This window comes from Siphateles boraxobius, unplaced genomic scaffold (assembly GCF_051911475.1).
Source record: "Siphateles boraxobius isolate OS27281-9 unplaced genomic scaffold, OSU_SipBor_1 65, whole genome shotgun sequence".
Taxonomy (NCBI): Eukaryota; Metazoa; Chordata; class Actinopteri; order Cypriniformes; family Leuciscidae; genus Siphateles; species Siphateles boraxobius.
The window spans coordinates 3179827-3192087 of NW_027509192.1; the positions used below are offsets into that span (position 1 = coordinate 3179827).

General features: G+C 35.0%; 1 protein-coding gene across 2 annotated transcripts; it reads right to left on the minus strand.

Annotated features, from left to right (window-relative positions):
• Positions 1-107: 107 nt before the first annotated feature.
• nox5 (NADPH oxidase, EF-hand calcium binding domain 5) lies at positions 108-12133 on the minus strand. Of its 2 annotated transcripts, none has more exons than XM_077210246.1 (17): positions 11756-12133; positions 10684-10805; positions 10384-10534; positions 8969-9179; positions 7851-8088; positions 7620-7773; positions 6216-6391; positions 5852-6034; positions 5456-5588; positions 3253-3395; positions 2758-2928; positions 2626-2670; positions 2166-2290; positions 1949-2033; positions 1384-1483; positions 1022-1188; positions 108-889 (listed from the first exon to the last, which is right to left on the minus strand). In XM_077210246.1, the coding sequence occupies exons 2-17, from the start codon at positions 10801-10803 to the stop codon at positions 758-760; spliced, it is 2334 nt and encodes a 777-aa protein (XP_077066361.1). In that variant the 5' UTR covers positions 10804-10805; positions 11756-12133; the 3' UTR covers positions 108-757. The 2 variants fall into 2 exon arrangements, with proteins under 2 accessions (XP_077066361.1, XP_077066362.1); XM_077210247.1 differs by having other exon boundaries at positions 10684-10810; positions 11756-11881.
• Positions 12134-12261: the final 128 nt, after the last annotated feature.

The following is a 12261-nucleotide window of genomic DNA, read 5'->3' on the forward strand; positions in this document are numbered from 1 at the left end:
GCAGAATCTTATTGGAACTTTGAATGATAAACAGTCCATTAAGTGCTGCTTGTGTTGCGTTGCTACACATAATCGCAAGATGTCTCTATAAACCAAGCGAAGGCATGTCTGGGTTTGACTTTTATTTAGGAAATCCGAGGATTCCCACAATCTGTAAAAGAAAATAACGGGGAACACATTGCTACAGGTGTGAGAAACACGTTTGTAGGCTATCGGTTACAATATCTAACGATTTCGAACGTTTTAACACCGACATGCAATAGCCTATTAATGTCCATATACAATACGCATCCAAACCTGATCGTACATGATCTGAAAAAAGTTAAAAAAACTGACACGTTACACACAAAAAATCTTGAATATTGAACACCTTTTACAAGTAACTGTTTTTCATTATTTATATTTACATGTGGGTAACTAATATTTCCTATTGTATATTCTACAGTAAATTCCTTCATACTACTTTTAAGAGACAATTTTACATGACATCAACTGTATTCATCAACTATTTTCATACGGGGGCTAAAACAAAACAACAAACAATTTACATGATGCATAATAACCATGATGGGCATTAAAATGAATAAATACATACATAAATTGATAGATAAAAGAGTTAAAAGGTTATTACACGACAACATGAGCTTTACAAAATGTACAACATCAGACACATTAGCAAAAGCAGATTAACAGATTATTACTCTTATGAAAAATAGCCAAAGTAAGATTTCAAACAACTGAAAATATAGTAAATTGCTCAAAAATTTTCTTTGTAGAACTTGAAGCCAAAATGCTCACACTGGGCCTTGATGACTTTGGCCAGAGCATGAGCACCACAGTAAAACACATGAACCTTTCCTTTCTTTTCCTCAGACAGTTTCTGGAAAACCTGAAATGGCACAAACATAATTGAGAAACTAAGATAGAAGAACAGAACAGAACAAACAGAACAGCACAAACAGAACAGAACAGAACAGAACAGAATAGAATACAATAGAATAGAATACTAGGCTTTTCATACCTTAGCCCAATCTGGCCTGCCTGGCTGGGTACGTGTGCGGAGCCCTGTGATGGAATCTCTCTTTTCTTTCTTGGCCAGCAGATCCAGAGCCATCTGCAGACCTATGGCCTTCATATCATTCTTACTGAGGGCTGATGTCATGTACATGTGCATCTCCAAAAAACGTCCTGAAAGTATAAAAAACAAACATGATTGGCCATTTCTGTGCCAAGCTCATATCTCTCTCTCTCTCTCTCTCTCTCTCTCTCTCTCTCTCTCTCTCTCTCTCTCTCTCTCTCTCTCTCTCTCTCTCTCTCTCTCTCTCTCTCTCTCTCTCTCTCTCTCTCTTCTCTTCTCTTCTCTTCTCTTCTGTTCTCTCTTACCCTCTGGCTCTTCATCTGCCTGGTCCATCTCCAGTTTGGTCAAGAGACTCACAAACCATTCAAAGGATTTCTGATCTCGGTTGATCCAAATGAAGTCCACCTGCAGGATATAAGATATTTAAAACCTCATCAAATCAAAATTATTTATGTCTATTGGGCCTTTAATCACTTAAAATGTCACAAACGGCTTATTTAAAATGTTTTGTTTTGTTTGAAAGACCGTTTGAAGATTGTCTGAAAATATGTCTCAAATTTGTTGAAAACAAATCTTACATATCTTTTTAAAAAGATGTTTACCATGCATTTACAAATGATACTCTCTTTCAGGAAAATGAGAGTGTAAAACAAAAAATGTCAATGATTCATATTGTTTGTAGGGGCTCTTTAACATTTTTTTTGCACAATCAAATGCTCTTTAGAATCAGAATGTAGCAAACCATGATTTTGCTAGAAGGCGACATAAACCTGGGCAATTTAAGAAAAATGGTTAAAATGGATTTTGCCACTAATTTTTTTTTCCTCTTAAATCTATTCCAGTTTTAATTTGTCTGATTGCCCCCTTTACCTTCCTCAGCTTCATTTCGTTGTCTTTGATGGTTTCACACCAGGAGTAGTTGCAACTAGGGCAGTTCTGCTTTCTCATGCGATAACTAAAAAAAAAGACAAAAAATATTTTTTTACATAAAAATGTAAAAGTTTCTAAGAGTTTGCATGTGGTATTTTTATGCAAGGAAAACTTTACAACTTTAATTTTGTGAATGGAGCTGTTGCATGTGTGTTACCGGCACATGATGCTCTGCAAAATGGATGCGAAGGGAGTGATGCCGATTCCAGCGCCGATAAGCACCGCATGCTCAGATGTAAAGATCTGTCGGGTCGGGGTGCCAAAAGGTCCATCCACATAGCACTAAAACACACACAAAAAGGCATAACCAAATGTGAGCAGTTCCTTAGAAGACAATCACTTTAAATAAATTAAATCACATTTTCTGTAGAAGTGGTGCGTGATTAAAAATCTAGTTCCAGGGCAAAAGAGACATTAAAACTGTAACAGATTATGATAACACTTTATTTTACAGTGACCTTGTTACACATTACATGTAGTCACTACAAACTCTAAACCACACCCTAATCCTAACCATATAGAATGTACATGTAGATAACTATTATTACTCAGAACTTAAATGTATAATTACACTGTAACACAGATGCCTTTAAATAAAGTGCACGCAAATGACTTACCTTAATGTTACAGTATCTGTGATTTTCACTTAATTTTGCTGTCAGCTGGAAGACAACAGAAAATAAGTCTGCCTGCTGTGTATCTCACATACAATAGAATAAATATTCTGCTTTGTTCAGACAGAAACTCACTTCTCTGGGGGCCGGAGGGGGTTGACCCAGGTCCACCTGGGCTTCTGGGTCACTGACGGGCTTCTGGGAGCTTGTGCGGGTTACGCTTGACCGGTACAGGGTTAGTTCAACAGCATCATCCTTATTAGACGCCACAGTTCCATTGTAGCTTGCAGACTTGAAAATTTCCTCCTACATGGAGAAGAAGTGTCTATTGTGATAAACCTTTTGGGAGTTGATAGTTCGTAAAACTTTACAATAAGGTTACATTTTCTAACAATATTTAACTAAATTAGTTAACATAAACTAACAATGTAAAATCTTTAACAAATCTATCGCTTATTTTAGTTGATGTTAGTTGACTACCGTTAATTAATGGGATTGTAAAGTGTTATTGATAGTTCTTATGCCAATGATGTGATTACAAAATGACCCCATTTTTATAGAATTGCATGAATAAAACACCACAGTTATGAACTTCTGCTATGTGTTTATATTCTGACACTCAGCCAAGACCTGCGCTCTGCTCTGGTGGCGTCTGTTCCTCAGGCTGGCGGTGAGCCTCTTGTTGCTGATGGTTTGACTCTCCGGCTGTCTGAAATACTCATACAGGCGGTTTGTCCACTGACCCATAGAACGAATATGGAGCCACAGCACATCTGTTTGAAGAAATGAGATTGAGCAGGGAACCTTTAATCACAAACAGTTTTTTTTTTTTTGTTTATTTAAAATAGTTGGTTTGGTTTTTGTTTTGTTTGAAAGATTGTTTGAAGAATTTGTTTGTCTGAAAACAACTCTAACTCTAAGATTTGTTTGAAAACAAATCTTATTGTGTTAAACATTGCTTTTTTGTGTAATACACTCAAAAAAATTATCTGTTGAACCAACTTAATTAAATTAAGGAAAGCTTTTCCACGAAATTGAATTATATTTATCCAACAAAATCGAATTTGTTTGAAATGACTTGTTGTAATCTTGCTGAATGAACTTAAATTAATTTGGTCAAGACTACTAAAATAATTGTGTCATTCCCACTAGATCATTTTTTTGTCAAGTTACCCAGATTAAATTTTTGTCCTGCCTAAAATCACCAACATTATAATTTTTATCTAGTTTGACTCTATAGTTACTTCCAATGATAGTAGCCACTAGCATTCAATTTAATTAGAACAACTTTTCACATAATAATATTAGATATGATTTATGCAGGTCTGCAAGCGAAGTTTAATGCATATAGAGTGTATACTGAGTTCCCACACCCTAAACACAGTCGTCACTCTTCTGCATAATGGTAACCACAAAATTAAAAAAACATTACATAAAGTCCTCTAAGTTTCTAACATAACTGAACATTAAATACTAACATCAACTAACAACATCTTTCCATTTACTGAAAAACACATAAAATAACATTTTAATCCATAAATTTACCCTCCTAATGCAGTCCCTTGCAAAGCATGCTGGGAGCTACAGATCCACTGCCAAGTTAGTTGTCAACAAAAATAATTCATGTAGTTTTCACACAAATTAATTAAGTAAACTTCAGTTTTAAATATATTAGGTTGATTGAACACAATTAAATTAAGTTGTGACAAAATATTAAACAATCGTGTTACTTTTGCTTATTTTAATTAATTAAATTTAACAAGAGGCAAAATTTATTTTTTTGAGTGTACTTTGATTTATTTAAATTAGTTTTTGTTAGAATTTTTTTGTTTTGGTAAGAAAAATAAACTTAAAGTGCCTCTATTATGCAATTGAAATGTGTCACATGTCTGTCATGTCTTGGTTATGCACATGAGTGTTTTTTTGTGTTAGGCCATGAGCTCTTGTTATTGTTATTTGTATTTGTTTCATATGTTGTTCCGTGCCTGTCTTGAACTGCCTTGTTTGTTCTGGATTTAGTTAGTATGATCGTGGTTTTCTTTTGTTGATTTGTTTATTTTATGTTTTGTCTTTATTAAAATAACTCATTCACTCCGCACCTGAATTCACGGATTTATTCCCACTACCCACCATGACAAAATGTTCCTAATTTTGTTTTGGAGTCTCCTAGAAAAAGTTTTTAGAAGACACTTTAATTTTCTCATAATATATTCAGAATGGCCAAAAGTTTAGTTTGAGCTGTCCCCTCTACAGTACAGGCGTGACATTACATTTCCTTTAGTTTGAGGCTTATTCATTCACATTTGGTGTGAAAGGGCCTTTACATTTGCTATTAAAAAAACAAACAAACCAGCAAGCCCACACCAGGTGCAAAAAAAGTAATGCAAAAGTAACGATAACACATTACTTTCCATAAACAGTAACTGAGTAATGCAATATTGTGACGCATTACTTTTAAAAGTAACTTACCCCAAGAGTGTATATTACACACTACATGAAAGGTAATCTTCTAAAAAACATAATTGGGGCATTTCAAGTCAAGTTTGTATTAAAACATGATTATTTGATAACAAAACTTATTGTGTTAAAGATATTTGCTTTTTGTCTAAATTTATTTTTCCCTAAATTTGGTAAATGTATCTTTTTCAAAAGATATTTAGATATTTTTAATGCAAAACAAGACAAAAACATTGACAAAACATGAGCATTGAGTATGATTTTTCTCCAGTGCATTTAAATGCACTTAACTACTGCAATATAAACAAATTAAGGCAATACATTACAATAGCGCAAGACTAATATACTAAAATTGTATACTTTCTATTTGTTTTACCTTGCTGCTCAGGAGCGCTGCTGATAGTAAACGGATGCCATTCATACTTGGCGATAGCAGGGATGTTTATAAACACATAATCTCCAGGTTTGAAGTGAAAGAATGGAGGCCTCCTGATTACCAAATGTGTTACCTTCAAACAAACACACACACACACACACACACACACACACACACACACACACACACACACACACACACACACACACACACACACACACACACACACACACACACACACACACACACACACACACACACACACACACACACACACAAAGACAGAGGAGGTAAGGCTTAGCTCATAGATGACTAACTTAAATGTTCCATGGATGGCTAACTAAATGGTCAAGAAAACAAAATACACCAAAATATGTACATTGGCTTAGACTGCACCTTTGAGGGCAATAAGTTGACTTCAACTATGTACAGCCCACCCATACGGGACACTGCCATTCCAACAATTTTCTCAATTAGGAACATCACCCCTGGCACCACGAACCATTTCCAAAAGTTTGCACAGTGAACGACCAACAGGGCCCAAACCCAGATGTAGGAAAGATGAGACCAGTAGAACACCTACACAAAAACAATACATTTCGTTGAACATATTATGCTTTGACCACACTTATTTAGGCATATGGGATGGTTTTTGTTTTTCGGTATGTGATGCTGAAATAAGTTGCAAACACAGCTCTATTCACAAAAGCAACCATGTGCAGATTGTTGCTTCTCATGAATTCAATATGAAAGGCATCACCTCAAAATGACCACTGCGTCTGACGAATGTGCTGGAACACACCACCATCAAGCAGATGAGAACCTGCAGAACAACACCCGTAATGGAGGCGGTGCCATTGACCCAGCCAATACCAGGACGGGTGGTGAAAAGATACTCCCACAGCTGGTACATGCCATCATTCTGAGACATTCGGGCTATGAACAGAGAGAACGTACAAATTCAGCAGTTATTTGGGATATTTTTTATGAATATATTGCTTTTGTTATGTTCAAGGCCATTCTTAGGGCGGTGCAACAGATTGTGACTATTAGCCCTAGTTATGTTACAATGTCATATACTTTATATACTCAATTTAAAGAGTAAAAATTAATAGAATAAAAATTCTATCATCATTTATACAAGTTCATAAAACGAACGTTAATGTTTTCTGGACCCCATTGACTTTCAAAATATCATCTTTTGTGTTCTACAGAAACATTCTAACAATGTGACGGTAAGTAAATGATGACAGATATTGGGTCATTTTGACCCAGAAATCATTTCCGAATTTTTAAAAAAAAATTGTGTTCATCTGAGGTTCAAGACACCTGGACTTTTGTCGCTCTTGAACCACGAATACAATTTTTTTTTAATTATTATTATTCAAGGAGTTTTGTGATTGAAATTTAAAAAAGTAACAAATTCTTCCCTCGCGGGTCAATTTGACCCCCATAGGAATGAATGGAATGCGAGGAATGCTTCAGTACACATAGAAAAACCTAAAAATACCCAAAATTCAAACTAAAAATTCTATTAATTATTTTATAATGTCTAAAGAAAAACTGACTTTAGGGCCCAGCAGAACAGCTCATTTGCTCCAAATAAAGCTATAAGGCCATCTAGTGGCAAGAGTCATGAAATTTCAAGTTATATAATTTTTTTTCCACAAGAGGTCGCCCAAGACAACCAATGTAAGATATTTTGTGCTGAATTAAAAGGTTTATGCATGAAATTGTGAGTTATTTTGAATTGTGAGGAATGTGCTTAAATTATTAAATTACTTTTGATTTATTATTATTGATCAAATCTAGTATTTTAAAGGGAACTAAAATAAAAATAACAAAAAATCTCCCAAAATTTTTATAAAAAAATGGAAAAAATATTATCAAAATGAAATAAAGCTTTCTGAACAAAAACATTATCACATTTTGACCCGCAAAGGAAGGATTTGTTACAAAACGCGAGGGAAGGATCAATTTCATCATGTTTATAAACAATTTTATTACAGATTACCAAGTTTACTTCATGTTTAGTTTAAGTTCACTTTCTTATCAATAGAATGAATGCCAGGGGAGTCCATTGTTGTTTGGATCCCCTTGGACATTCAAAATATTCCTAAAAAAATTAATTTAACTATTTTTAACAAGATTCATTACAGGTTACCAAAGTTCAAGACGTGAGCTGCAGTGTGCACAATGGAGAAGATCAGGATGGCGTAACCCACGATCTGATGCAGTAAAATGTTCTGGTCCAAAGGTAAGATCCTCACCACCCAGGTGGCACGTAGCCACGTCAGACTACGCCTTAACATCAGCACCTGCAGTTTTGGCCAAGACAAAACCTACTGTCACTACTGGAAATGATGTATTAGATGAATCCATGAGCCCAACTCACCATAACAAAAGTGCAGTTGAGGTTGAGACACTGTCCGCAGCCCCTAGCCACCATGAACCAGGGGCCTCCATGCGCGTTCTTCTGCATCGCCACGATGAAGAGGAGCACGTTCAGGAGGGCGTACAGGCAAAGAAAGAACAGTTTGCGGCTGTTGTTGTGCCAGTATGCCCGCGTCAGGTATCGAGGAGTCTTACGTTTCTTCTGCTCCAGACTAGGAGGTTTCAGCCAGTTGGCCGCACTGGGCGAAAACACAAAAAGTGGAAATTTCAGCAAATAATCACTTAAATGTTGGTCTGCTCACTCATCATTACACAAAGATATCGTATTCGGCTTCAGAAGACTGAGAATAGAATGTACAAGTCATGGTGAATAACATGTTTTTTGGTTAATTTTTTCTAGCTTTTATTCATGTTCATACAACGGTTATGGTCCTCATATATGATTGGCTGATCGACTTATATCTTCTCATAAATGTTTCTAGGTTATTGTTATTGTAATTTTTACACCCAGAACCTGACTGTTGCACTCATCAATATGCCAGTGACTGGTTACTGAGTGAGTATTTGAATAACCTATTTAACCAATTTGTTCAAAAACACTGATTTATTTTGAAACCAAAAAAGCCCCTGCTGAAAAAAACAACAACAAGAAACAAACCATCACAGAAATACGAATGGTTTCCAGTACAAATACTATTACAAACCACTATTACAGCTGTTTAACCTTTGAAACCATTACAAATTCTATGAGATCTTCTATTGTTTTTCTTTTCAGCATGGGTTGTCTTTATGAGCGAGTCATTGATTCATTCACTCAATTGATTCGTTAAAAAACAGTGATTCATTGAGGAACTAAACAAGTGACTGTCGTTATAAGTGAGTCATTGATTGAATCAACTGATTCGAAAATAATTTTAAAAAATATAACACTGCTAGCAATGGTGCTTAACTTCTTCAGAACTATTTTCGCTGGGGCAAAAAAATACATAAAGTGACTAGCAGTACTCTGTCTGAATTATAAGTAACTCAATAGGCTACTTTCTCTCTTGAACTGTTGTATAAAAACTTCACAGTCAGTTGAATATCAGCACTCTTGAGATTAGCATAATTATGTCCCACCTGATGGTGAGGTTCTCCATAACCTCAGGAAAGTTCTCCAGCTCTGCCTTCAGCTCTTCAAATGTGATGGAGCCGCTGTTATCTTTATCAGCAGATTCGAACAGCGCCAGCGTCAGGTCATCCAGCTTTTCCTCAGGGAGAGAGATCGCACTTTCACGCAGACAGGACTTCAGAACCGTACGTAACTCATCTGGGTCTATGGAACCACTGCCTACATGATTAGATTAAATGAATGATTAAATGAATATATCTTATCATGATTTACATGTTTCCGGATCAACATTCTTTGTTGTTCCTGGCACAACATTTCAGTCAGTCAATGCTTTGATACACTAGTCATGACATGGTCCGTGTAATGTTGTCCCAGGAACAAGGGATACATGAACGGTACGTGTAGGCTACGTTTTGACAATTTCATTTCCTATTTGGGAAAGAATAACGAAAAAGACAAAGACTTGTTTATATTGTATAGGCCTCTTACAATATTGCCAATTATAACCAAAAAAAGTAAATGACAAGAAAAATAAATACACAGTATACGTTAATTTAGACGTTTAACCAAAAACCCATTCAAAAAACCAAATAGAAACAAAAAAGATAATGTAGTTTCCATGTTTTTGGATTAATGCAGCATAAAAGTTACCATGAAATTATATAATAAAAATAACATTCACTCTCTATAACAGCGCCATCTCTTCTTTTCTCTGATGACGTGTTTACTGGCGCAAGGGCGGGACAACCTGTCACTCACATGAGATCGACCAATAGCCAATCACAACCCTCAAATCAATTCCCAATGGACAAGTCTTGCCCTACATTTGTTCTTGTTCAAGAAGCCTTTTCACTTGTATATGGCTTCGTCATAATAGGGAAGAAAAGACTAACATAACTTCCATTTAGTTCTGACTTTATGATCATAGAGAAGACAGGGCAGTTTAACCAATCAGATGAAAGAGACATGTCAGTGTTGCACACGTGTGAATTAAATATTGAACCCATGAACCCATTTGCACTAAAGAAAAAAGAAGAAATCAAGTCCAAATTTGTTTTCCGTTTGTGAATCTACACAAAATAGAACATCACTTTGTGCATTTAACACATACTTTGCAGTCAGGGATGTTTACATAATTTTACCAACGCAATTATGGCCTTCAGAAAATAAACTGTGTGTTGCAAGTCTTTCCACACTTAATAAAGACAGACAATTAAATTATGGTAGTTATTCTCAACCTCCATTGTCAATATTCTTTCTACATCGTTTACAGTTCTAAATAATTATTTACATTATTTTTATTATTTTACTGTAATATAATTTATTTTGAATAATTTTAAAAACAGGTGGCATGTTGAGACATGTTGAGAACCACTGAATTACAGAATGAAAGAGTAAAATATGATGGTTTTGTACATCTCACCATCCACATCATAGACCTGGAATAGGAAGCGTAGTTTGTCTGTCTCGTTGCCATGGATGAGAAGATCTAAAGCCTTGAGAAGTTCATCCAGACTGATGGAGCTGCTGCCGTCAGAGTCAAACAGGGCGAAAAACCTCTCCGCAAAAAATGACTACAACAATAAGAGAGAAAAAAAAGTAGCATATTGATATCTTTTCAGAATAAGTTAATAAGTTGACTACTAATGTTCTCTACAGTGGACACATATTAATTTATCATCTCAGGGGGATAATAAAAGGTTTTCATGATCAGTAAACTGACCTCCTTTACTTTCAGAGCCGTTTTAAACTCATCCAGGTCGATCTCTTTGTCGTCTCCTGCGATGCTCTCGAACTGCTTGGTGACCCATTCCAGCCAGCGCGCGTCTTCATCTAGACTCATGTCTGCGCTTCACACACATGTAGTAGCAATCAGAATCACATTTAGTCTAGAACTACATAAACAGCATTTTGCAGGAAACAAATTCAGACAATTGTAATGTAAAGCATTAGGGTTGTGGCTGAACAAAAACATTTTTTTATAATAAAAAATAAGTCCGTTACCAATCAACTAATATTTGTTTTCACAGTATGTGCGCACATTTTAAATCAATTATTAAATAGTGGAAAGCAATATTTATCTAGATCAAAATAGATTAGTATATAAATTCATTTTTAACAACAGATTCTGAATCTTGATTTGTGGGATTGTAACATTTTAACTTACATTACTCACATAATTAGTCATTATTTAAACATGTAATATATTTTAAAATACATAAACCATTAAAGTAGAAAGAATCCATAAACAATTAACTCATACACACACACTATATATATATATATAGACAGACATTACCATATCTCACATAACTAGTCATTACGTTGTTTTATATTTTAAAATGCATTATTAATTTCATGCAATTAAAGTTTTTTTTATAGATTTTAATATACATATATACATATGTGTGCTCAAATACATTAACGATAACTGTTTCCTGGGAGTACTACAAAGTTTACACTATTTTGCATTTAAAACAAGAGAAAACAGCTTTAGGTGTATAAAGTATTTTGATATCATATATGTTTTAAAACACAAAGCATATACAAAATATTTGTATATACCCTCATATACTTAATTCACACACGCGCACACACGGCACACACACACACAATATGGTAATGTATTACCATAAATATATCTTACCATATCTTATCTCACCAGTCATAAAGTATTATATTTTGTACAGTATATACACAGTATATATGTGTTCAAAGACATTAACAATAACTGTTTCCTGGGTGTAACTACACAGTTTACACAATTTTGTATTCAAAACAAGAGAAAACGTTACCTTTAGGTAAAAATCCTCTCAGTCTATTCCCTTTTGGATTTTCATGAAAATCTTCTCACAGACAAAAATGAAAAGATAGGGAGAGATGGTATTGCAGTCCTAAGATGTTGCTGTTGACGCTAATCTAGTTTAATCACCTTTCAGAGGAAGAGAGAGAGAGAGAGAGAGAGAGAGAGAGAGAGATGCTGGCCAGTATTGTAATGGACATTGAATATCTCATACACACAGCAGCAGCTGCCTCTGACATCCCTCAGTACTACCCATACTGCAGTCTTCATAACAAAACCACCGCTAAACACTAACAATAAACTTCAATCTGTCTATCATCTAATATACAACCACTCATTTGGATGGAAAAGTACTATAAAAGTGGTCCATATGACTTTTTATTAGTGCTGTCAAATCGATTAATCATGATTAATCGCATTTAACATAGATGTTAGTAAATATATATATATATATATGTGTGTGTGTGTGTACTGAATCATCAAAATCAAGCGAGTTTA

What these genes read in the sequence shown, in the direction of transcription:
- nox5 (XM_077210246.1), bottom strand. Translation starts at nt 10,803, where the DNA reads ATGAGTCTAGATGAAGACGCGCGCTGGCTGGAATGGGTCACCAAGCAG. An exon ending in GACGCAGTGGTCATTTTGAG is followed by an intron (nt 6,035 to 6,215) that starts GTGATGCCTTTC and finishes GTTTTTGTGTAG; the next exon opens with GTGTTCTACTGGTCTCATCT. An exon ending in GGCAGATGAAGAGCCAGAGG is followed by an intron (nt 1,189 to 1,383) that starts GTAAGAGAGAAC and finishes TTATACTTTCAG; the next exon opens with GACGTTTTTTGGAGATGCAC.